General features: G+C 38.9%; 1 protein-coding gene across 2 annotated transcripts in view; it reads left to right on the top strand.

Annotated features, from left to right (window-relative positions):
* KIAA1549L (KIAA1549 like) overlaps positions 1-22,399 on the top strand; it is a 169,192-nt gene that overhangs the window by 89,589 nt on the left and 57,204 nt on the right. For both annotated transcript variants that reach the window (XM_087921182.1, XM_026705910.2), the window contains exons 9-11: positions 887-1,038; positions 1,925-2,096; positions 5,783-5,946. In XM_087921182.1, coding sequence (XP_087777308.1) covers positions 887-1,038; positions 1,925-2,096; positions 5,783-5,946 — 488 coding nt within the window. The remainder of the gene's footprint in view (positions 1-886; positions 1,039-1,924; positions 2,097-5,782; positions 5,947-22,399) is intronic.

The raw sequence follows: 22,399 nt of genomic DNA, 5'->3' as shown, positions 1-22,399 counted from the left end.
TGTGCAGCTGTGCTTTGGTTTAAATTACTTCCACAGAAAACATTTATCTCCTGAATTGAAACAAATACTTTGTTATGTAGCTGATTACTTCCAATTTGTTTGGGCTGCAACGTAAGTAGAAACCAGCCATTTCTTGGAAGGACAAATATTTCTTGTGTTTCTGTGATTCCCAGTGTAAATCTAATGGAATTTCTCTTCTTCATTTCTCAATAAATAAGCTTTTTAGAAATCTCTTTTAGAGATTTCTTTTTTTCTCTTTTGGAACTTTCAAATGTTTTTTTTTTAAATGTACAAGATTCAGTATAGCATAGGGAATATACATGTGTGCGGATACTGTTTTTTATTTCACAGTGACCTTTAACAATTGTGATTATCCATCAGAACATTTTATCCATATTTTTATAATCATTTTAACACGGCAATTCATTTTTTTATTGTAATTGTCATCTTTTCATCATTTAAAAGGGTGGTGTCCACATGGAGATCAATATTTAAATTATACATATAACAATAATCAAAATAAAATGATGCTAATAAAACAACTATTTAATCTTTTAGAGTCCAAGTAAAATATATATATAATCTTCTAATAATAAGATAAGCTATAAAATAATATAAGCTAATTCCACAATAGGATTCATGGAATGTGCTTCCAAGCCATTTTTGAATAAAAATGTTTTACAGATATGTTGCAGGATTAAGATATATTTTAAAGACCAATTAAAGGTTACACAGTACTTGTACACATGTACAAGTCTGTATTGAATATTGTACATAAAAACACACAATACATGAAATTGTTGAAAGAAAAAACATTTTTTAAAGTGTATATGTTAATATATCTTTAATTCACTGCTGCAGTATGCATTTTGCTTCTATTTTTTAGTTATTCTTGGAGTTGACATTACATTGCTGGGGGTAAATAACCAAAGTTTTGCAAGACTCATGGAGCAACGTTTAGCACCACTGTTCATGATGTCTCATCAACAAGAAAGACGATTTAAACGAGCCACTACTATTGGCAGCTTTACTGTGCAGGTAAAGACAAGAACTAAAGACAATTCTTAAGTTTCTCCCTCTTTTGCAGTATTTGGGGGGTGGAGGTGGGTATCAACCAGAAACTTCATATTGTAGTGAAGATTATGAGCAATTAAGATTTTTCTGTTCATTTTTATTATTGTTCCCCTCCATTAATTGGTTATCTGATTTGTACATGGTTGCATAAAAAGAAAATCTAAGAGCAGGATCTGGTTGTTTGGTGTGTGAACCTAGGTTAGGTGTCTGATCTGTTTTGATTGGAGCGGAGTTTATGAAGCACCAAGAAGCTGGAATCACTCGGATTAATTTAGTACCTAGAAACTAAAATGCGAAAGGAATGCAAATAAATTTGAGTGTGCTATTATGTGAACATAGATCAAGTGACTTTCATGGATAACAAGAGAAAAGTGAAAATTCTGTTTTTCTGACAGGTGAAAAGAGTACAAATCCTACAGTACAAATCCTGGCGTTTAGTAGGTTTATACTCCTGTTTACTATAGAAGACAAATTTTGTATGTTTATTTTTGGTTCATCCATGTCTCTCAATAAATGAACTAATCTAGCCAGGTTTTGTTTGTGAGCTTTCTGCCAAGGAAATCAATTCCTGAACAAAGAGTTAGTGTCTGGAATACTGAGATTTGCAGCCCTGTCTATGTATAAACTTGTCAATATGGGATACAAACAAGTTCCCACTGGTATTTCTGAACTAAATAACTTCCTTCTGAATATTCATGAATGTTGCAAATTTAATTGAAAATGTAATTTAAATTTACAAGCCTTTTTGCAAATTAATGTTGTCTTTTGTGGGATACAGAAATGAATGTATTAACTTTATAGATGTAATTGCTTTCTATGGTCTGTATTTGTGTGGTTTTTTTTTTTTAAGATGGTAAAAATGCAGCGAATTCCAGGTCCCCGGGAGCCTGCTGAATTGACTTACTATACTTTATACAATGGGAAACCTTTGCTAGGCACAATAGCTGCTAAACGTTTGACTACGGTTGATTCACAAAGGATGGCCTTGACCCTCGGATATGTTGTTCAAGTACAAGCTGATCGTAAGAAATATTTTCTTTGCTTCCCTCTTCCTCTTTTAGATGTTTAATTGTAATTCTTATGAATTGTAATGAAATTGTAACGAAAACCTTCTGAGACTTATTTAAAATGTTATCTTCTGTAGTTGCTTATTAGTTGCTTTTTTCTCTTGGAATACTATATCACATTCTTTAGAACAATATCATATGGAAGAACTTTCTGAGAATATAGGATATATACATAAATATGTGTGTGAGTTCACACATATTTATGTATATATCTATATATATATATATATATATATATATATATATATATATATATATATATATATATATATATATATATATATATATATATATATATATATATATGTATATATCCTATATATATATATATCTCCTAAATATATAAATATTTGTGAGATTATAATTTACATTGACCCTTTGGATTATAGGAAGTGTAAACATGCCATAATGATAGCCCAGAATTAAAACAAATCTTAGATTCAGCCTGTTACAATGCAGCAAATGTGGCATGGTCTGTACAAACGCACTAGTCTTCGTTTTGAATTGCACAGTGTACTTTCCACCTGTCTTAGTGACTTCTTGCCTGCTCCCTGTGTTGTGATTTTTGTTTTACATTCATCTAATTTTTAAGAAGCTGATAAATTAAGAAGCTGCATGTTGTTATAGTTGGTAGTAAAAGATATATGGTTTATATAACAACAACATCCCATACCCTGCTGATTTCTTAGAAGTCAATTTGTGTGTTTGTATTGTCAACCTCTTGTTTTACTGAAGCAAGAGATGAATGATTTTGAGAACCTACGTACCTTCTTTGCTGTTTCCTTTATTTAAGCAAGCAAGAAAGCAAGTCACCTATATCTACTCTTAACCACAACAACTATCTAGTCTTTTCTGTAGCTTTTTGTTATGTATAAAGTGAAATGGTGTAATGAATGGTTAAGAGAAGCTAAAGTATGAAATTGTTTGAAATTGGTATCTTTTCTTTGCTTATTTGGAAACTGTGAGGAGTATATAGATAACCGAATAACCTATCTTATATAAAGTACTTGCTGGTTTAAAGGAGGATAAAGTGGCTGAATAAAACAGATCAATATCTGAATTTGTTAAGCTAAGATTCTAATATTCTGAAGTAGGTCAACGTATCTTCTCCAGAGCAAGGCATTTTTAAATTACAGTTAAGAATTGGCTGTTTATCTATAGTTTTATCAAGACTGAAATTGTGTATATTAATTGTAGACAAAGAAAGAAGTGTATGATAAATTATTCTAACATTGCAGATAATTTCTATGTTTAATTCCACATATTACAATATATCCTAGGTTGCAGAATATAATGCATTCTGGAGTGCATTCAATTAACATTGTACATTTCCTATACCAGGAAAAATAGTAAACTCTGACACAGTGAGAACTAAACAATTGCTCATTAATACGTTCTCACATTGGACCCAGTGGAAATAGGAACTACTTTATATAAAACAAACTATTGAGCTAAGTACTATTATGCAGACAGATAATAGCGCACCCAGATTCCTTTTGCTTACCTGTGTATTGATTTTTTTTTTATAGTAGTGTTAGCACTTGGTTAAGCTAAATATGTTTGGTGCTTTTTATGTATATTTTTAGGTAATTAAGACTATTATATTTTCAGAAGTTTAGAGCTGGTTTTCATTATAGTTGAAAATAGTAAGATAAAAAAATAGAAAACTAATATGTTCTACCATCTCTATAGATGTTAAGTGCAGGTAAAGCCCATTTCAAATCAATTGGGGAATAGAGAAATATTTTGAGAACATCTGCATATAATGGTTTAACAGTTTTTTAAAGTTTACGACTATTGATTTCAGAATAGAGAAGCTGAATAAAAAGAACCAATATGCATCCTTGTTTCACAGACCACTGAGTAAAGAAACCCCTTAATTTCGTGTGTCTTAATCTCCGTTAGTGATTTTCAGATTCCTAAATAATGCTAAATTGTTTTCTTAACAACTACAAAATTCTGCTGTTCCAAGCAATCTGCAAATTTCCAGTCACATGACTGAAACATTACTTTATGGTAACATTTAGCAGATTAAGCAGTCTATAATGTTTAGGAGCCAAATTATTTCCCTTTTTTATACATAGCCATCACAGTGGCCTGCCCTCATTCTGTCTGGATTTCAGCTGTAGTCTTGGTAAAAAGAGCCAAACATAAAGTTAGTAAATAAGCTTGAATAGGTGACACCATGCAGATACTTTCATTCCACCACCACCCCCATAAAGTGAACTTGTGGAAAGCACACATTAGTTTTCCAGTTGAAAAATGCATAAAGGAACGCTGCTGCCAGTCAAATTTGGTGGACAGTTTATACTCCGGAAGTTTTGTTTTTGAAGCCAAGACTCTTGTACTGCTCCTTCATGCATTTCAGTTTATGTCCTGAAAGATGGATTTTGCAGTCAATTTTGCCATGCCAATATACATATATAATATTGCATTGCCTTTAGAAATCATATTAATAGCAATGGAGTATGTAAAACTGTTCTAATAATGGCTAAAATTGATTTATCCTGCAATAGGCTAACTTCATTGGTTTCAAAAAATATCTTTAAAAATAGTGGAAGAAAAACCTAGTACCATAGTAAAACTCATTTTTATAGACCTTTTGACCACTTTAGTTCAAAAAGAAGCCCAAAGGTATGTTTTGAATATCAGTGTACAATATTCCCCATTTTTAGGTGTTAAGACCAGTTTCAGACTGGTTGCTTATTGGTCAGATAACTTCATGTCGAAGCAGCAACAACTGCTACTCTGGGCAGAATTAATAAATGATTTTATTTAATGAATAAATGATTTTATTTAATGAATAATGATTAATTATTATCATTAAAATTATTAATGATTTAATCATTACAATTAACAAATAAATCATTAATTTAACAAACCATTATATTAATAATTTGATGAATTTACAACAGCAGAGAGATTTTAATTTAAAAATTACATTAGATTGGTAGCCTCTAACAATAGAAGACTCATGCACACATTGCTGTTCTACATTTATAATGTGCTAGTCCTATGCTTTTTTGTATAAATGTCTAAATAAAATTGATGCTGTTGAATATAATTGAGTGTGAGGAGTAATCTATTTCTTCATGATAGAGCATAGTTGGTATGCTTAGGGAAAACCTCATGTCAGAGGTTTCAGTTAACATAGGAGAAATAGGGAAAAAAATTCTGACTGAACAAATAGACTAGCCTTTTCTAAACTGACATTCTCCTAATGCATTGTGAGACTAGCACCAAGAATTTCAGTCCCAGTTCATCTGGAAGGATTTTGGATTGGAGAAAACTAGAGAAAAATGTATTCAGTCAAATGGATCATTGCTCTGATTCAATATACCGTATTTATCGGCGTATAACACGCACTTTTTCCCCCTGAAAATAGGGGGCAAATGATGTATGCGTGTTATACGCCGATGTCCAGGGAGCGGAATCCTCTTTAAGGGATCCCGTTCCCAATAGTGCCTAGCGGCGGCGCAGCATCGTGACGTGATGTCAGCGCTGCGCCCGCCGCATATTTTTTCCTGAAATTTCCCTCTTAAAGGGAATGCGTGTTATACGCCTGTGCGTGTTATACGCCGATAAATACGGTAAGTAAACTTTATAAGTTTAATTCTTTCCTTTTCTCTTGATGTATGCAGCTGTAGTTAAAAACCCACCCAACAATTTATGGATCATTGCAGCAGTGTTGGCTCCCATAGCAGTTGTTACAGTCATCATCCTTATCATCACAGCTGTTCTATGCAGGAAGAACAAAAATGACTTCAAGGCAGACACCATGATGAACTTGCCACAAAGAACCAAGGTAGGCTATTTTTGTCCTAGGCATAGGGCATATGAATTTGTTTCTTCAGACTTACATTCTTCATCCATGTGTGCAAGATAAGTTAATTGTGTTGTGTTTAGACAAAGTTTTACGAAGGCATTAATGTATGCTCAAAGACCGATTGCAACCATTCCTACTGACAGGAACTAGCATGATTGACATCAGAAAAGGCATCACTTGTTTTTGATAATTGGATGAAAATGAATTAAATATAGGCTTGTTAAGTCTCCCTGATTCATAGTAAGAACTCTATATTTTATCCTTTGTCCTTTTGTTCCAAATAGTAGAAAGTGAAAGGTATTTTTTTAGTTGATTTCCATATAATTGAACTGGAAGCAGTGCTAAACTTCAGAGTTACCCAACTCATCCCATTCCCGAGCAGTAGTCACCCAGAGAATTGCAAGTAATGGGCAATATCACATGGACCTGGTCTATCAAGAGTATTAAAACTTATTCTACTCATTAAAGCACCTTTTCATTCTGTTTTTTTTAATTTTACACATGAATTCTGTAATAAGGAGATTAGCATGTACATGGCATCAGATGCTTGTTTTATTATTTCTGTATCAAAATTACAGTTGAATAAATTAGATTTGTTTGCTGACAGAAGCAAAGCCATTTTATTTCTGTTGTAATGATGGTGCTATTATTTCAGTATTTCAGATTATAAAGGCTGGCAAATAATGTGTGTGTGTGTATGTGTGTGTGTGTGTGTGTATATGGTATGCAGCATACCTGATTCACAGTCCATCACCTACAAAATGTCGTGTGGACATTTGTCTTTCTGGTTTCCTAAAACTGCATATTACTTAATTGGGAGTAACCTAAAATATATTAATGTCTATGTATTACAATCTAAGAATTATAAATAAACTCAGAATATTAGGATAGCATGGTTGCAAAGAAATACAGACATTTATTCATTTATTGAGTCAGCATGTCAAACTAAGCTGGTGCCACCATTCCAAAATTATGAATAAAATCTGCTGTTTAATACCTAGATTTATATTGTGGATTCCAGATTCTAAAGTAAGTGATTTTTAATATCTGCCTTAATTGAATTTAGGGCAATGAATGAATGAATTCTTCATTGGCCAAGTGTGATTAGACACACAAGGAATTTGTCTTGGTGCATATGCTCTCAGTGTACATAAAAAGAAAAGATACATTTGTCAAGAATCATAAGGTACAACATTTAATGATAGTCACAGGATACAAATAAGCAATCAAATCATACTAGGAAACAGTCAATATAAATCATAAGAATACAAGCAACAAAGTTACAGTCATACAGTCACAAGTGGGAGGGAATGGTAAGAGTGATGAGAAGATTAATAGTAATAGTAATGCAGACTTAGTAAATAGTTGGACAGTGTTGAGGGAATTATTTGTTTAGCAGAGTGATGGCATATGGGAAAAACTGTTCTTTGGTCATTTTCATAAAAAATGGTTTCATCTTCATAAAAAAATCTTCAATAGTTATTAAAATAACTTTAAACCTTCTGTCATAATAATTTATGTATAATACAAAGATTGAGGTTAAAATCTGACAATTCAGTTTTTATTTTAGTAAAGAAATAGTAGAACTATTAGCTTAATTAGATCGAGACTATTTTTAGTTATTACTATCTTAAGATGATATACTTTGTTTTAAAATTTCAGAAACATGACATTTGAACAAATGCTTGGAGATATCAGTAATTCCCTTCCCTCCCAACATACTGTGACTTTAAAGTGATCTATTTCATATTATCTTTTGCATATCAAAACATATTGTAATTGGAGGATGTAAGAGCTTTGACAAATTGAGAGACCCAGATAGATTATAGTTTGATAAATTGCAGCTCTAGTCTCCAGTGTGAGTCAGTTATGGCTCCCATTTTGCAGTAATTGCATTTATGTATGTGAGCAAAATTTAGATTATGTTGGGAATACTTTAACTTTATTATTCCCTAATGTCATTGCTCCACAGGCTGCCCCTGCAATAACTCTGAGGAGAGGGAGTCCTTTCATTCAGGAGAATGGCTCCCATCTGAAGCATTTTCTTATAGGTTCCTCTGATTTCTCTGCTGTAATACTAATTAGTATTGATTAATAACTTATTTTCATTTTAACCTCTTTGAACATTGACTTCTTATCATAAAAGGAAAGTAGCTAATTGTTAAACATAAAAGTCTCACAGTGTAAATAGTTGTTAATAATATTGAATACCGTATTTAAATATGCTGTGTATTATTTGTGTAGCTATTTTTTAATAGTTGTCTGACACTGCTTGCAACTCTTCTGGATGAAAAATTTGATTTGCAATAGGATTACTTTATTGTTTTAAAATCTTGTTTGTTGCTGCTTATATTTTGAATATGGCTGTTAAGAACGTTTTGGTGTATTATTTTTTAAGAATGTGCAATCCGCGTTTGTGATAAGAAATCTTGGTATTTTGCATTGCTTGCAGTGCTGTGTAGTGTCTTGTTTTCCTTGCCTAGCTTGCTCTGATTTCAGGTCTCAGAGGGGAACACAGTGCATAGAGCTGCGTAATCAGTCCTGTATTCCTGCTGCTAACAGCATTCTGTACACAGCAGCTCTTTGCACCGAAGGCCTACCTACTGGACCATTTCATAAAATCTCTCTCTCAGTGAATGGATCTAAGCAGTTCAATTAAACCTTTAGATTAAACACTGCAGTACATGGTGACCAAGAGGAAAAAGATTTTGCTGCACTTCTGAGGCTGCACTGTAGGAAGAATTCCTTAAAGGAATCTAGACAAGTGATGTCATTTGCAAGAGATCAGTGGCTTTTTGAAAAAGAGTACAGCATCTTGAGACTACTTTGATTTCTTTAGTATCTTCATTGATTTTGCTTCAAGTGACTTAACTACAACATGAGGAAAAGTGAGGTTTCCCCGCCCCCTGGAGAATCATTGTATATATGCATTTCTCTTCTTTTTATATTTGTTGAAAATGAGCTTAGCCAAATTTAGTTTTTTACCTGATGCAACCTGAATATGATAAAAGAATGAATTATTTAATCTGAGTGCACTAGAACTCTTTTTATTTTTAATCTTTTGACTCCATTACTATAATAGTGCATCCTTTGTTCCTTTTAATTAATAGCATCAATTTGCAGCTAATGGTTTTAAATTTGAAAGGGGAAATGCCTTACTTTCAGCCAAGTCAATAAACTTATTCCAGTTTTCAATATAAAACCAAGAAAAGTCCCATTTCAAAATCGTCAGATAGAAAGGGCTGCAACAGTTGGAAGTTGGAATGAAATTAAAACCCGGTGCAGAGGGAACAGCTTCTTTTGAAACAAGAAATAGAGCAGTTCCAGCCAATTAATAATTTATCTACCAATCCATTAACCTCTTCCCACATCCTGCTATGCTGCCTCATTGTGGTCAGGAAGGGATGTTCCTGGGAAGAAAGAACAAGAACACTGGAATGTATGCCAAGAATATATAATCCCAACAGGGTCACCCAAAGGGTGAAGTTCCTACTAGTTTTGCAACTAAAGGAAATAAACATCTCTTTGGGCAGCAGCAATATAGGAAGATGCTGAAGGTAGGTTTTCTCCTCAGAGCTGCTCAGAGCATCCAGTAGTGGGAGGTGCTTCAGTCTCTGCACTCATAGGCTGAGCTTGAATTGAGGAATGCTCCTCCTCCTCCATGTGACTCTTCCATAGCGTTTCCCAGTTTATGCTCAGCCTCGTGCGAGACAGGCAGTGCATTGACGAGCTCCTTGGTCGAATCAGGAATTCTCTGTTCAGTTTCAATTTCGTTCGTTTACAGGTTGGATTTGTTCTCTCTTTCTCTTATCCCTGTGCAATTGTTTAATCCGGACTTCTATTTACCCCAGGGAAGCGCTTTTTGCACCCCCAGAAGGCGGCACAGGAGAGGGCTATCAGTGCATTCGCACTACCTCCCATAGCCAAAACTCTTTACCCTGCCATTTCTCCCTTGCCACTTCGTTTCCCTTCATTTTCCTTGCCAGCAGCTTCATTTTCCTTCGTTACAGTCATTCCGTTTATTACGCCCCCGCCGAACGTCGTTTTAGCAGGGAAGAGCCCATCTCTCCCTTCCTGCCCCTCTTACTGTTTTAAGCCTTAGTTTTGTCCTGGGGGGGGGGCAAATCCTCTGCTGAGAAGCCCGAAAATCCCTCGCATTGTAGGCGGCCGCCATTTTGGGCGCCTCCTTGTGGCCGGGCGCCATTTTGTTTCTTAATATCTTGCTGTGGTGTAGATTTAGCTCAATGATACAGGACCCGTAGGCCTGTTTCAGAGCTGTTTCGCCTCATCTTGCCATACTTAGCACTCGAGGCTCTCCTATCTATTTCAAGAGTTGTTGGCTTATCCCACAGCTCCTACTCAGCGGCGCAGTAGCAGCAGCAACACACCCGCCCAGTTCCGCCTGGGAAGGAGCTGCTGGAAGCCCTAGTTCATTTTCTCATTTGGCCTCAGGCATTCATATTTGGCTGATTGGAATACCTGCTTAATTTATTTTTATTGGCATCAAACTCTGTTATTTTTGGAGCAAGGATCCAATTGGATATTACCAGAATAACGATTTTACCTCTCTCCTGAGCAGTACAATACCTTTATTATCATAGTAATATAACTGCAGTACGACTCAGTTTTTTTCATATTGATATACATATACATATACATGCATGCATGCATGCATGCATGCATGCATGCATGCATACATACATACATACATATATATATATATATATATATATATATTAATTAAAAAAAGAGAAAGAACCAAGGGGGACGTGAAATAATTATCAGGGCACCTGGCCTTGTTGCAGGTCGGTCCCTGGGTGTGCCAACCGCCTCAAATCGACTCTTATCATATCCTGCAATTAACTTATTACTTATTGAAATGGCAGGTGGTAATTCTTCCAGAGGACCTTCTTTGAAGGCCAAGGCCAAAACCCATCATTTGCACAGGCAGGCTAAGGAGACCTCCAAAGCCTCCCAGAGGGATGCTTTAAGACGCCACAAGGCACTGGAAAAAGAGATTAACAGACGCACCAGAGAGTCACTTGCAGGGCCTCCGGTCCTCCCACTCCCACTACCTCTGCTCACCCCCCACTCCTCTAGATTGTTCCTCCTTATCTAGGTGCAGCTCGCCCTCACAGGGTCAAGAGGTTCTGGCTCCTGGAACACCGGCTAGACGGGCAACTGAAGCCACCTTCACCCCTACAGCCGCTGGCCTACATCAAGAGGACTCACTCATAGACGAGGTTCCAGAGAAAGTGAGATCCTGGATTGAGTTGGCTATCCGCCAAGGGATCGCGGAAGGACTCCAGCAGATAACCAGGCCTGGTCTCTACCCGATGGCCCCTGACCATGAATCTCAATCTGTCACATCCTTGTCCAGATCGGAACAACCCCATGGTCAGGTACACTTGCAGAGGGACATCCTCCCTTACAGAATGGGAGGAGGAGGAGGAGGAGGAAGGGGGTCTGGATCAATTCAGGGAAGATGAAGATTTCGATTTGGGGTCTATGCAGTACAGCGAGCCCCTATTGGACGCAGAGCCATTGGAAGGGGAGATGTCCGAGGACGAAGGTCTCACCCCCGATCAGCCGGCCTTCGTTGGCTTATTCAAGTCACACTTACCGTATTTCCCCATGTATAAGCCACCCCTTTTTTCCAAAATTTTCAAGCCCAAAAAGTAGGGGGGTGGCATATACAAAGCAGGTACACTTTTTATACGTGAAAAATGCATAAAATAATAAAGTAGGAATAAACTGGTTTTCCAGCAGTATGCTATACTTTTTTGTAAAAATTGTACGTGATGATACGATTACGAGTGCGAGTACGCGAGAGAAATGCATACGCTAGGCATCAGCCTGAATGCTTCGTTCCTACTCTCGTTCCGATGCGTAGATTGCTAGCGTCGCCCGCACCGCTTTCGGCGTCATGACCGAAGTTGTAGATCTAGACGTCGAATTTTGTTTCTTTGTAAATTTTCTTTCTTCATAACTTGTTTCTCTAATAAAATATTTTTTTCAAAACTTCACAGTCCAAAAATTGGGCGGGTGGCTTATACAAAGGGGGTGCTTATACATGGGGAAATACGGTATATAAGTCCCTACTATTCAAGGCCCCCCTCCTGCAGTCCCGGAGGGGCCAAATGACTCTATAAACAGCCCGTGGTGGAGGCCGAGGTCATCCCAACTCCACCCATTTTCTCTGATCTGGTGTCAAAACAGCTGGCCTCTACAGGGGCGCCTCCAGCCCCGTCTGGCCATGATAAGAGATTTTTCAATTTGGACCCAGTATTCTCTAAACTACTGAGTACCCCTGAGGTTGACGAGCCCATAGTGGGCCTAGCCTCTTCCTCAATCCCAGTGACGCACTGGAGGCCCTGAAACCAGAAGACAAGTGGGCCGAGCTGGCCTTGCGCCGGGCACACCAATCTGATGCCTGGGCCATTAGATCGGCTACGGCCGCATCTTTCTTCACAAGGTCATCGATCCGATAGCTCCGCCAGCTCAAACAACACGTCCTTGCATCCAACGTCAGGGCGCATCAGGACATCGCTAAGCTCACGGCCGCAGCAGAGTTCTCGGCTGACACCACTTACCATTCAGTCAGATTCTCAACCAGAGCAATCACATCACACGTCACAGCCCGTCGTCTGCTCTGGCTGAGACATTGGCAGGCAGACATTAAGAACAAGGTCAAATTGGCTTCCACTCCCATTGCGGGAGGCAAATTATTTGGCCTGGCTCTAGACCCCTTAGTGATTGAAAGCCGGAGTAAGAAAAAATTTCTCCCCTCCCTCATGCGGAGGTCAGAATCCAGAACCTCACTGCCCTTTCGGAGAGGGCCCTTTTGGCCCTTCTACCAGACTCCTTTCTCACCCAGGTACCAGAGACCCCCATCCTTTAGGTCGGCCCAACCCCAGGATTGTGCCGATTCGGGCGACAGGAATAGAAGGGGTGGCAGTTACAAAAGGCCCTTTCAGGGATCAGGAAGCAGACCTTTCTAGCACCCAAGATAGGTCACGTCACTCCCTCCCCATTGGCGGGTGTCTTAATTTTTTTGCCAGCCAATGGGAGTCCTCTACCTCTGATGCCTGGGTCAGAGACACCATTAGATTTGGTCTTGCCCTTGAGTTTCAGTCCACCCCCCCCCCGACTTCTTTATGGCATCCCCTCTTTCCAGAGACCACACCAAGCGTAATCTAATGGATTCCGCTATCCAGCATCTCCCTGACATAAAAGCCATCCAACCCATCCCAACAGCACAACGAGGGCGGGGTTTTTACTCTCATCTGTTTGTGGTCCCAAAACATTCAGGGGGTGGAGAGCGATATTAGATTTAAAGCGACTCAATCGCTACCTGATCCACCGCAAATTTAAGATGCATACGTTACAATCCATTCTCCTGGGAACCAGACAAGGGGATTGGCTCACGTCCATAGACTTGTTAGAGGCGTACTTACACATTGCAATTCGGCCTTCCCATTACAAATTCCTAAGATTTTGCTATAATAAACATTACTTTCAATATGTGGCTCTTCCCTTTGGATTGGCCTCTGCCCCCAGGACCTTTATCAAGATCCTTGCGGCGCTAGCAGCCCACCTCAGGAACCTCCCTGTGCGTCTTCATTGCTATCTGGACGACATCCTCATCCTGTCCCCCTCGAAACATCAAGCAGAGAGGGACACCCGAATTACCCTAGCTGCTCTCCAAGAGCATGGGTTTCTTATAAACTGGAAGAAGAGCCAATTATCTCCATCTACCCGTTTAACCCACCTGGGGACGGTGATTGACACGGTGAAAGGGATGGTTTTTCTGTCCTCGGAAAGACTACTCAGTATCCAAAAATCCATTAGAGAGATCAGGCGATCTAAAAGGGTGTCTCTACTAGATTTGTCAACTTTATTAGGAAAAATGGTTTCATGCATTTCTATTATTCCCTGGGCCCGTTTACACACCAGATCCCTACAGTGGTTCCTGCTTCCATACCAGAGATCCGGCAGAAGCAACTCAAAACAGATAGTCAGGGTACCCCCAAGGGTCCTCACGTCTCTCCTTTGGTGGGCCAAACTGGCTATCAACAAAGGCCATTACTTCAAGGAGCCCCAAAGGCTCACTCTCACCACAGACGCCAGTCTATTCGGATGGGGCACTCACGTTCAATCACTCACATCCCAGGGCAGATGGTTGCCAACAGAGCAATTATGCAACATAAACTGGTTGGAACTTCACGCTGTACACCTGGCACTTTGCAGCTTCCTCCCCCAGGTACGCGGACGACACATTCTTATCCTAACAGACAATCTGATGGCCAAAGCACACATAAACAGGCAAGGGGGCACACAATCAATATGATTAAGGAGGGAGGCCTAGCGCCTCTGCCATTGGGCGGAGATCAATCTCCTTTCCATCAGGGCAGAACATATCTCGGGGGTATCAAATACCCAAGCAGACTGGTTAAGCAGGGCCACCATAGACCAGTCAGAGTGGCGCCTCCACCCATCACTGTTCAGTGAGACGGCAACAATCTTCAGGCAACCAGTAGTGGACCTTTTTGCATCCCCACTAAATGCTCATCTCCCGAGATTTTTCTCGAGGTACCCATCCCAAGGGGCAGAGAATCACAATTCGTTACACTGCCCCTGGCCCACAGGGCTCCTGTACGCATTCCCCCCTCTAGCATTGGTGCCCACGGTTATCCAGAAGTTGCTACACGAGAAAGCGGAGCTGCTTCTGGTGACCCCTTACTGGCCTAGACAGCCATGGTTTGCGGACCTTTGCAATCTCTCAGTAGCCCCTCCCTGGAGGATCCCGCCAGACAGGATCTCACTGTCTCAGGGACCCCTTCTGCATCCTGATCCTCAATGGCTCCAATTAGCCGTCTGGAGATTGAGCGGGACCGCTTGAAGAGAGAAAATTTCTCTAGCCAGGTCATTGACACTATTTTAGCTGCCAGACGACCCTCAACCATTCGAATCTACAACGCCACATGGTCCATTTTCTGTAAATGGTGTCACAAGTCCCAAATTAATCCACTCTCTCCTTCTGTTGCTCAAATTTTGGACTTCCTTCAGGAGGGACTCAGTAAAGGGGTATCCCCTAATACATTGAAATGACAGGTTGCAGCATTAACAACTGTCATTTCCTGTGAAGGTGTAGGTTCCCTTTCTCATCAACCCCGTATTCGGGCCTTTCTTAGAGGAGCCACTAATTTACACCCTCCAACTGTGCACCGGTACCCAACTTGAGACTTTAACAAAGTTCTTATCTCACTTACTAAACACCCCTTCGAACCCTTAAGGGAGTCAACCCTCCAGTTTTTGACACTCAAGGTAGTATTTCTTGTAGCCATTATGTCCGCCCGTCGGATATCGGAAATCGCAGCCTTGTCCATTAGAAGGGACCTTTGCATATTTCATGCTGACAGGGTGGTTCGCTGACCCGACCCCACCTTTTTGCCCAAAGTCAATTTGGCCTTTCACAGAGCACAGGAACTCATCCTTCCAAACTTTTGTCCCAGGCCATTGTGGGAAAGGGAAAGACAATGGCACAAACTTGATGTGAGACACGCTCTGTGAATTTACATCAAGTGCACACAGCCCTTTAGGAAATCGGAGGCCTTATTCCTTTCCTTTCAGCCCAAGACGCTGGGTCACAAAGTGTCACCGTCCACCATAGGCCGTTGGATAAGAGCAGCAATAACTAGGTCATACCTGTCACAAGCCCTACAAGTGCCCAGTGGTATAATGGCTCATTCCACCAGGAGTGCGGCTACTTCGGCAGCTTGGGCCACACAGGCACCAATAACCAAAATCTGCTGGGCGGCGACCTGGGCATCCCTGTCACCTTTTATCAGACACTATAAGATTGATGTGTTTGCCTCGGTGGAGGCCTCCTTTGGTAGACGGGTCCTACAGCGGGTTCTCAGAGACCCTGAGGAGATTTCGGACCAGACGGAGTCCCTCCCATAGGACAGGCCAAGCTTTGGTATGTCCCACTACTGGATGCTCTGAGCAGCTCTGAGGAGAATGGGCGTTGGTTCTTACCTGATATACCCGTTCTCTTTGAGCTGCGAAGAGCATCCAGCCCCACCCAAATTTCACCGTCTGGTGGGGGTCCTGTTTCGGCCAATGAACCAATAGGTAGTTAGGATGAGAACACGGTTTTTTTCTTCTCGTCTTCGCAAAACTGGGGGACGCTATGGAGGAGTCACGTGGAGGAGGAGGAGCGTTCCTCAATTCAAGCTCAGCCTATGAATGCAGAGACTGAAGCACCTCCCACTACTGGATGCTCTTTGCAGCTCAAAGAGAACAGGCGTATCAGGTAAGAACCAACGCCCCTTTTCACTTTAAGTATATTTTCATACTGTATGGGAAAGGCAATGGTAAAAACCATTGCTTTATTTTACCAAGAAAACCACATGGACAGATAAGAAAAAGTAACAGATAACATCAAGTCAAATAAGGAGTCCCTCAAGTTGGATAGCTGTCAATATGCTGTTGAGGAAGATCTGAGGATTGTTCAGAGTACAAATAGTGTTTATAAAACAGTGAGATTACAGCCTTTGGGATTTTATTTATTTTTTGCTGATGCAGGAAAAGAAAACAAAAAAAGAGAAAAAGGTGCAAAGAAAGAATAATAGTGGAATATAAATTTAAGAAGCAATAAAAGCTCAACATAGTGAAAAATGGAAAGCTCAACATAGTGAAAAATGAAATGAAACAAATAACATTGGTATTTTAGACATCAGCATGAAATGGACTAGAATTGGGTGCTTTCAGTCAGAAGATTATACTGTTACTACCCAAGGCAGAAAAAAACAAAGGAAGAACAATATAGTTTCATGGTTAAGGTTGTAGTTGTAGCAGTTCTTGGGTATAATGCAGTTAGTAAAATATCAATTAGAATTTCACGGACAATTCTTTAATATGACCCTTATCGAGTTTGTGCTTCAACTACTGACACAGATGAATAGGAAAGTTGAGATTTATGAACATGTTCAATTTAAAAGCTGAACAAGATGTGCCACTTGTGATTGGAGATTGGAATGCCAAAATTGGAAATAGTATAGAGGAAAATGTAGCTGGACAGTATGGCCTAGAAAACAGAAATGAAGTGGAATGATTTAATAGTTTCTGCCAATCCAGTGATTTCTTCATTACTAACGCAGTTTTTTTAGCAAGATAAAGGAAGTTTCAAAGAAAGAGTACACTGAAATTTTGTACTACAGAGTTACCCATATCCAAGATTAGTGCTGCTTTTTAAAACTCTAGTAAGACCACACCTGGAATACTGCAACCAATTTTAGTCATCATACTATAAAAAAGATGTTGAGACTTTGGAAAAAGTTCAAAGAAGAGCAACTAAGATGATCAGAATTCAAAGAAGAGCAACTGGAGAATAAAGCATCTGAAGACGGCTGCAGGTTTGGGGTTTGACTAGTCTAAAAGAAGAAGAATTAGGGGTGACATGATAGCAGTATTCCAGTATTTGAGAGGCTGCCACAAAAAAGAGGGGATCAAATTATTTTCCAAAGCACCAGAGGCCAGGGCAAGACACAATGGTTGGAAATTAATCAAAGAAAGAAGCAATCTGGAATTGAGGAGAAATTTCCTAAAAGGAAGGACAATTAACCAGTGGAACAGCTTGCTTTCAGAAATCATGGCATTCCATCACTGGAGGTTTTTAACAAGAGTCTAGACCAGTGGTGGCTAACCTTTTTGGGCTCCTGTGCCAAAAATTGTGCGCGCGCTAGCATGCTTGTACTCATGTGGCAGCACCTAGAAGGCAATGCGTGCCTCCCACATTCCCTATGCATGCGCACTCAATCCCCACCCATTCACTGCCGCTCCCTTACTTGCACTGCGCCTCGGCTTCCCAAAGGCTTGAGGAAGGCTTCTGCAGGCTTCTACAAACTTTGTAGGCCGAAATGTAGCCCCGTTTCATCACTTCCTGTTTTTCCTAAAAAAAAAAAAAAAATGGAAGTGACAAAACGGGGCTAGATTTTGGCCTACAAAGCTTGTAGAAGCCTGCGGAAGCCTTCCTCAAGCCTTTGGGAGGCTAAAAAAGGCCTCAAACTAGCTGAAACTCAGCTGTGAGGCGCGCACATGTGTAATGAGGTAAGTGTGCCTGCAGCACAAATGGCTCTGCATGCCACCTGTGGCATTGCTCCACAATGTGTGCCATAGGTTTGCCATCACAGGTCTAGACAGTCACTTATCTGAAATAGTATAGGTTCTCCTGTAGGGACTAGAAGAGCTCCAAGGTCCCTTCTAGATTGTGTTCTGTTCTGTTCTGTTCTGTTCTGTTCTACTCTACTCTACTCTACTCTACTCTACTCTGTGGTATTTCCTATTAGCACAAACCCCTGACACTAGAAGATGAAATTAAATCAGCATTCTGATCATTATCAGGTCGGAAGGTTATAGGAGTTAATGGAATACAGGTAGTCCTTGACTTATGACCACAATTGTGCCCAAAATTTACTTTGCTAAGTGAGACATTTGTTAAGTGAGTTTTGCTCCATTTTACGACCTTTCTTGTCACAGTTGTTAAGTACATCATTGAAGCTACGTTAGTAACACCTTTGTTAAATGAATCTGGCTTTCCGCTTGGTTTTGATTGTCAGAAAGTCACAAAAGCTGATCACATGACCCCAGGACACGGCAACCATCATAAATATGAACCAGTTGCCAAGTGTTTGAATTTTGATCACATGACGATGAGGATGCTACAATAGTCATGAGTATGAAAAATGGTCATAAGTCACTTTTTTCAGTGCTGTTGTGCTACTATATTAAGAGCTGCAGTGATTCATTTAACAACTGTGTCAAGTAACAGGAGTAAGAACAAAAAAGGAAAAAGAGAATTTTCAAAGCCATGTAAGGATATGATGAATGAAATGAATCTGGTAGATATCTGGAGAAAACTAAACCCAAAAAAAGAACAGTTTACTTATTATTCTAACCCACACAAAATTTGGACAAGAATAGATATGGCCTGGATAAACAGTGAATTAATTAATGAAATCAAAGATAGCAAAATCTTACCAAATGACTGGGCTGACCACAACCCAATTCAAATAACCCGGAGAGGTAGAAGAAAACCAAAGAAAAGATGGACTCTTAACACTCATTTAATAAAAGAAGAAGAATATACTAACAAACTGAAAGAAGAACTGAACTTCTTCTTAAAGGAAAATAATAATGAACTAACTTCGAAACAAAATATATGGGACACATTGAAGGCATTTATAAGAGGAATAACAATCTCTTACAATGCTATGAGAAATAAAAGAAAGTATGTCCAACAAAGTAACCTACAACAAGAAATTAAGGATTTAGAAACCCAACTACAAAAGAACCACAAAAACCAAAGAATACAGAACCAGTTAGCAACAACTAAACACAAACTAAATTTACTGGAACAAGAAAAATTGGAGATTAGTCTGAAAATGACTAAACAAATCTACTTTGAGCATGCAAACAAGCCAGGGAGATGGTTAGCCCACAAACTTAAGAAAACTAAAGAAAAAAGATTGAAACACCAATTAATGGACGAGGGGGGCAATTTGCAAGAGGAGATAGAGAAGAAAAAAGAGATCACTTTTAAATACTTAGGGAAATTATACAAAAAAGAAGAAGTCTGTGAGGACAAAATAATGAAATACCTGGAGGAAGCGAATGATAAAGCAATTGGAGAGGAAGAGATAGAATTATTAAACAAAAATATAACATGGTCCGAACTGAAGTCAGCAATAGAGAAGCAAAGTAACAATAAAGCGCCAGGACCGGACGGGATACTGGTAGAACTTTACAAAACAATCATAGAACAAATTGGACCACTAATGCTGGAAGTACTTAATGAGGTACTCTTAGCAGCCAAGATGCCGGACTCGTGGAGGGGAGCCTTAATTTCGCTGATCCCGAAGGAGGACCTAGACCACAAACTTATTAATAATTATAGACCAATTTCGCTCCTGAATGCAGATTACAAACTGTTCTCTTCTATAATAGCCAATAGATTAAAATCAAAATGGATTTCTCCCATTTTGACAAATTAAGAATAATTTAAGAACAGTGATAGACATTTCAGAATTCTATGAAGTCCATCCGGAAAAACAATTCGCATTTATGGTTTTGGACGCTTAAAAAGCATTCGACAATTTAAATTGACATTTCTTAATTCAAAAAATATATAATATGAACCTCGGCACCAGATTCGAAAACGTCATCACTACAATTTACCACACCCAACAGGCAAATATTCTAATAAATGGGGAACAAACTGGCCCGATAAAAATAGAAAAAGGGGTAAGACAGGGTTGCCCTCTCTCCCCTCTGCTTTTCATATTCGCCCTAGAATCTCTTTTGACATTCATTAGGCAAAATTCGAGAATTAGAGGACTGAGGATCAAATCAGAAGAGTATAAAGTACAAGCTTTCGCTGATGATTTGGTTTTTTTTTCTGGAGGAGCCCATAGAAAAAGGACATAACTTATTAGAAGAACTAGAACGATTTGGAGAAGTCGCAGGATTTAAAATTAACAGGGGAAAAACGAAATTAATGACTAAAAATTTAACAGGAAACCAGAATAAAGAGCTAGAGACAACAGTGGGAATACAGGTAACAAAAAAAATTAAATACTTAGGAATTTGGCTAACTCCACAAAGCAAATCATTAAAAGAAAACAACTATGACAAACTTCTCCAACAATCCAAGAAAGACTTAGATTCCTGGAGTAAATTACAACTTTCCTTATCGGGCAGGATTGCTTTGATTAAGATGAATATTCTGCCAAAATTTCTATATTTATTCCAGACAATCCCAATCAAATTAAATAAATTTTTTTTATGGAATTAAACAAGATAACTCTGAAATTTATTTGGCAGGGGAAAAAAGCTAGGATTAATGTAAACGCCCTACAAGATTCGAAAAGCAGAGGAGGGTTAGCCCTGCCAAACTGGGAAATATATCATACAGCAGCTACCCTACTATGGATAAAGGAATGGGTGAATCTAACCAACAAAAGAACACTAGTATTAGAAGGCCACAATATGCAGAAAGGATGGCATGCCTTTTTGTGGGAAACTGGGAAACCCAGGCAATCATATTTCCATAGGCATCTTATCAGGGACTCTCTATTAACTAATTGGAAAAAAGTACGTAAAAAACTCTATCTAAAAATACCGATTTGGCTATCTCCAATGGAAGTGATAGTACACACTAATAATTTGGACATAACTAAAATGATTAAGTACGAAAATTTATTAGACCCACAAGGAAAGCTGAAAACACGACAAGAATTACAAGAGCGAGGATTTATAATTGATCAGTGAGTGTACCTTCAAATTCATAGTAGATACAAACAAGACATTAAGGAATTTGGAATCTACAATAAATTACAGACTTTAGACAAAATTCTATTAGGACCGAGTAAAAAAAAAATTATCTAAATTTTACAAACATTTATTAGAAACAGAACTAGAACAAGAAATTGTCAAAGGAAATATGATTGCGTGGAGCAGAAACGTGGGTCGGAGCATTACCCTAGCAGAATGGGAAAGGATCTGGAACAGGAACATTAAGATCACGAAATCATCAGATTATAAAGAAAACTCATATAAAATGTTTTATAGATGGCACCTGCCCCCTTCGAGATTGGCAAAGATGCACCCCAACACAAGCCCCAAATGTTAGAAATGTCAAAACATAGAAGGTACCTTCTTCCACATGTGGTGGTCATGCAAGGAAACCCAGAAGTACTGGCAAAAAATTAGGAATTTTTGATAAACAAATATCCAAAAAATCAAAGTATATTACAATTCATATCTTAACCGTGGCCAGACTGGCATTTGCCCAGTGCTGGAAACTACCTTCTATCCCCACTGAACATATGGTTATTCAGAAAATTTTACAATGCGCCGAAATGGACAAACTAACCCAAGCATTAAAAAATAAAGAATCCTCAACCTATTATAACAATTGGAACCCTTTGTATAATTGGCTAAACCAAAGATAGATCACCTCTAGGAAAATTAAGGCCGAGAGCCTCCGAAGCAGAGATAAAGAAAAGCACCGCCGACGATTGTTTTGAAGAAGAAAGGACCTTACAGACAGTCACAAAAAATATGGTTTTATTATAATTGTTTTCCCTACTCTTCCCCCCCCTTCCCTTACCTTTCCCTCTTTCCTCTCTCAAGCCTTCCTCTCTTTCCCTCTTGGCCTATGCTAAGACCTGTTTGTCTTTTTGTTGTACATAATTTGTAGTTGTGTTGTTTTTTTAAAAAGTAAAATCATTAAAGTTTTTTCTAAAAAAAAAAAACTGTGTCAAGAAAGGTTATAAAATGGGACAAAATTCATTTAACAACTGTCTCGCTTAGCAACAAAATTTTGGGGCTCAGTTGTGGTCATAAGTTGAGATCTACTGTATTGTTT

This window comes from Pseudonaja textilis, chromosome 1 (genome assembly GCF_049901715.1).
Source record: "Pseudonaja textilis isolate UNSWEBS1 chromosome 1, rPseTex1.2, whole genome shotgun sequence".
Classification (NCBI taxonomy): domain Eukaryota; kingdom Metazoa; phylum Chordata; class Lepidosauria; order Squamata; family Elapidae; genus Pseudonaja; species Pseudonaja textilis.
This window is presented reverse-complemented; position numbering and strand designations above follow the sequence as displayed.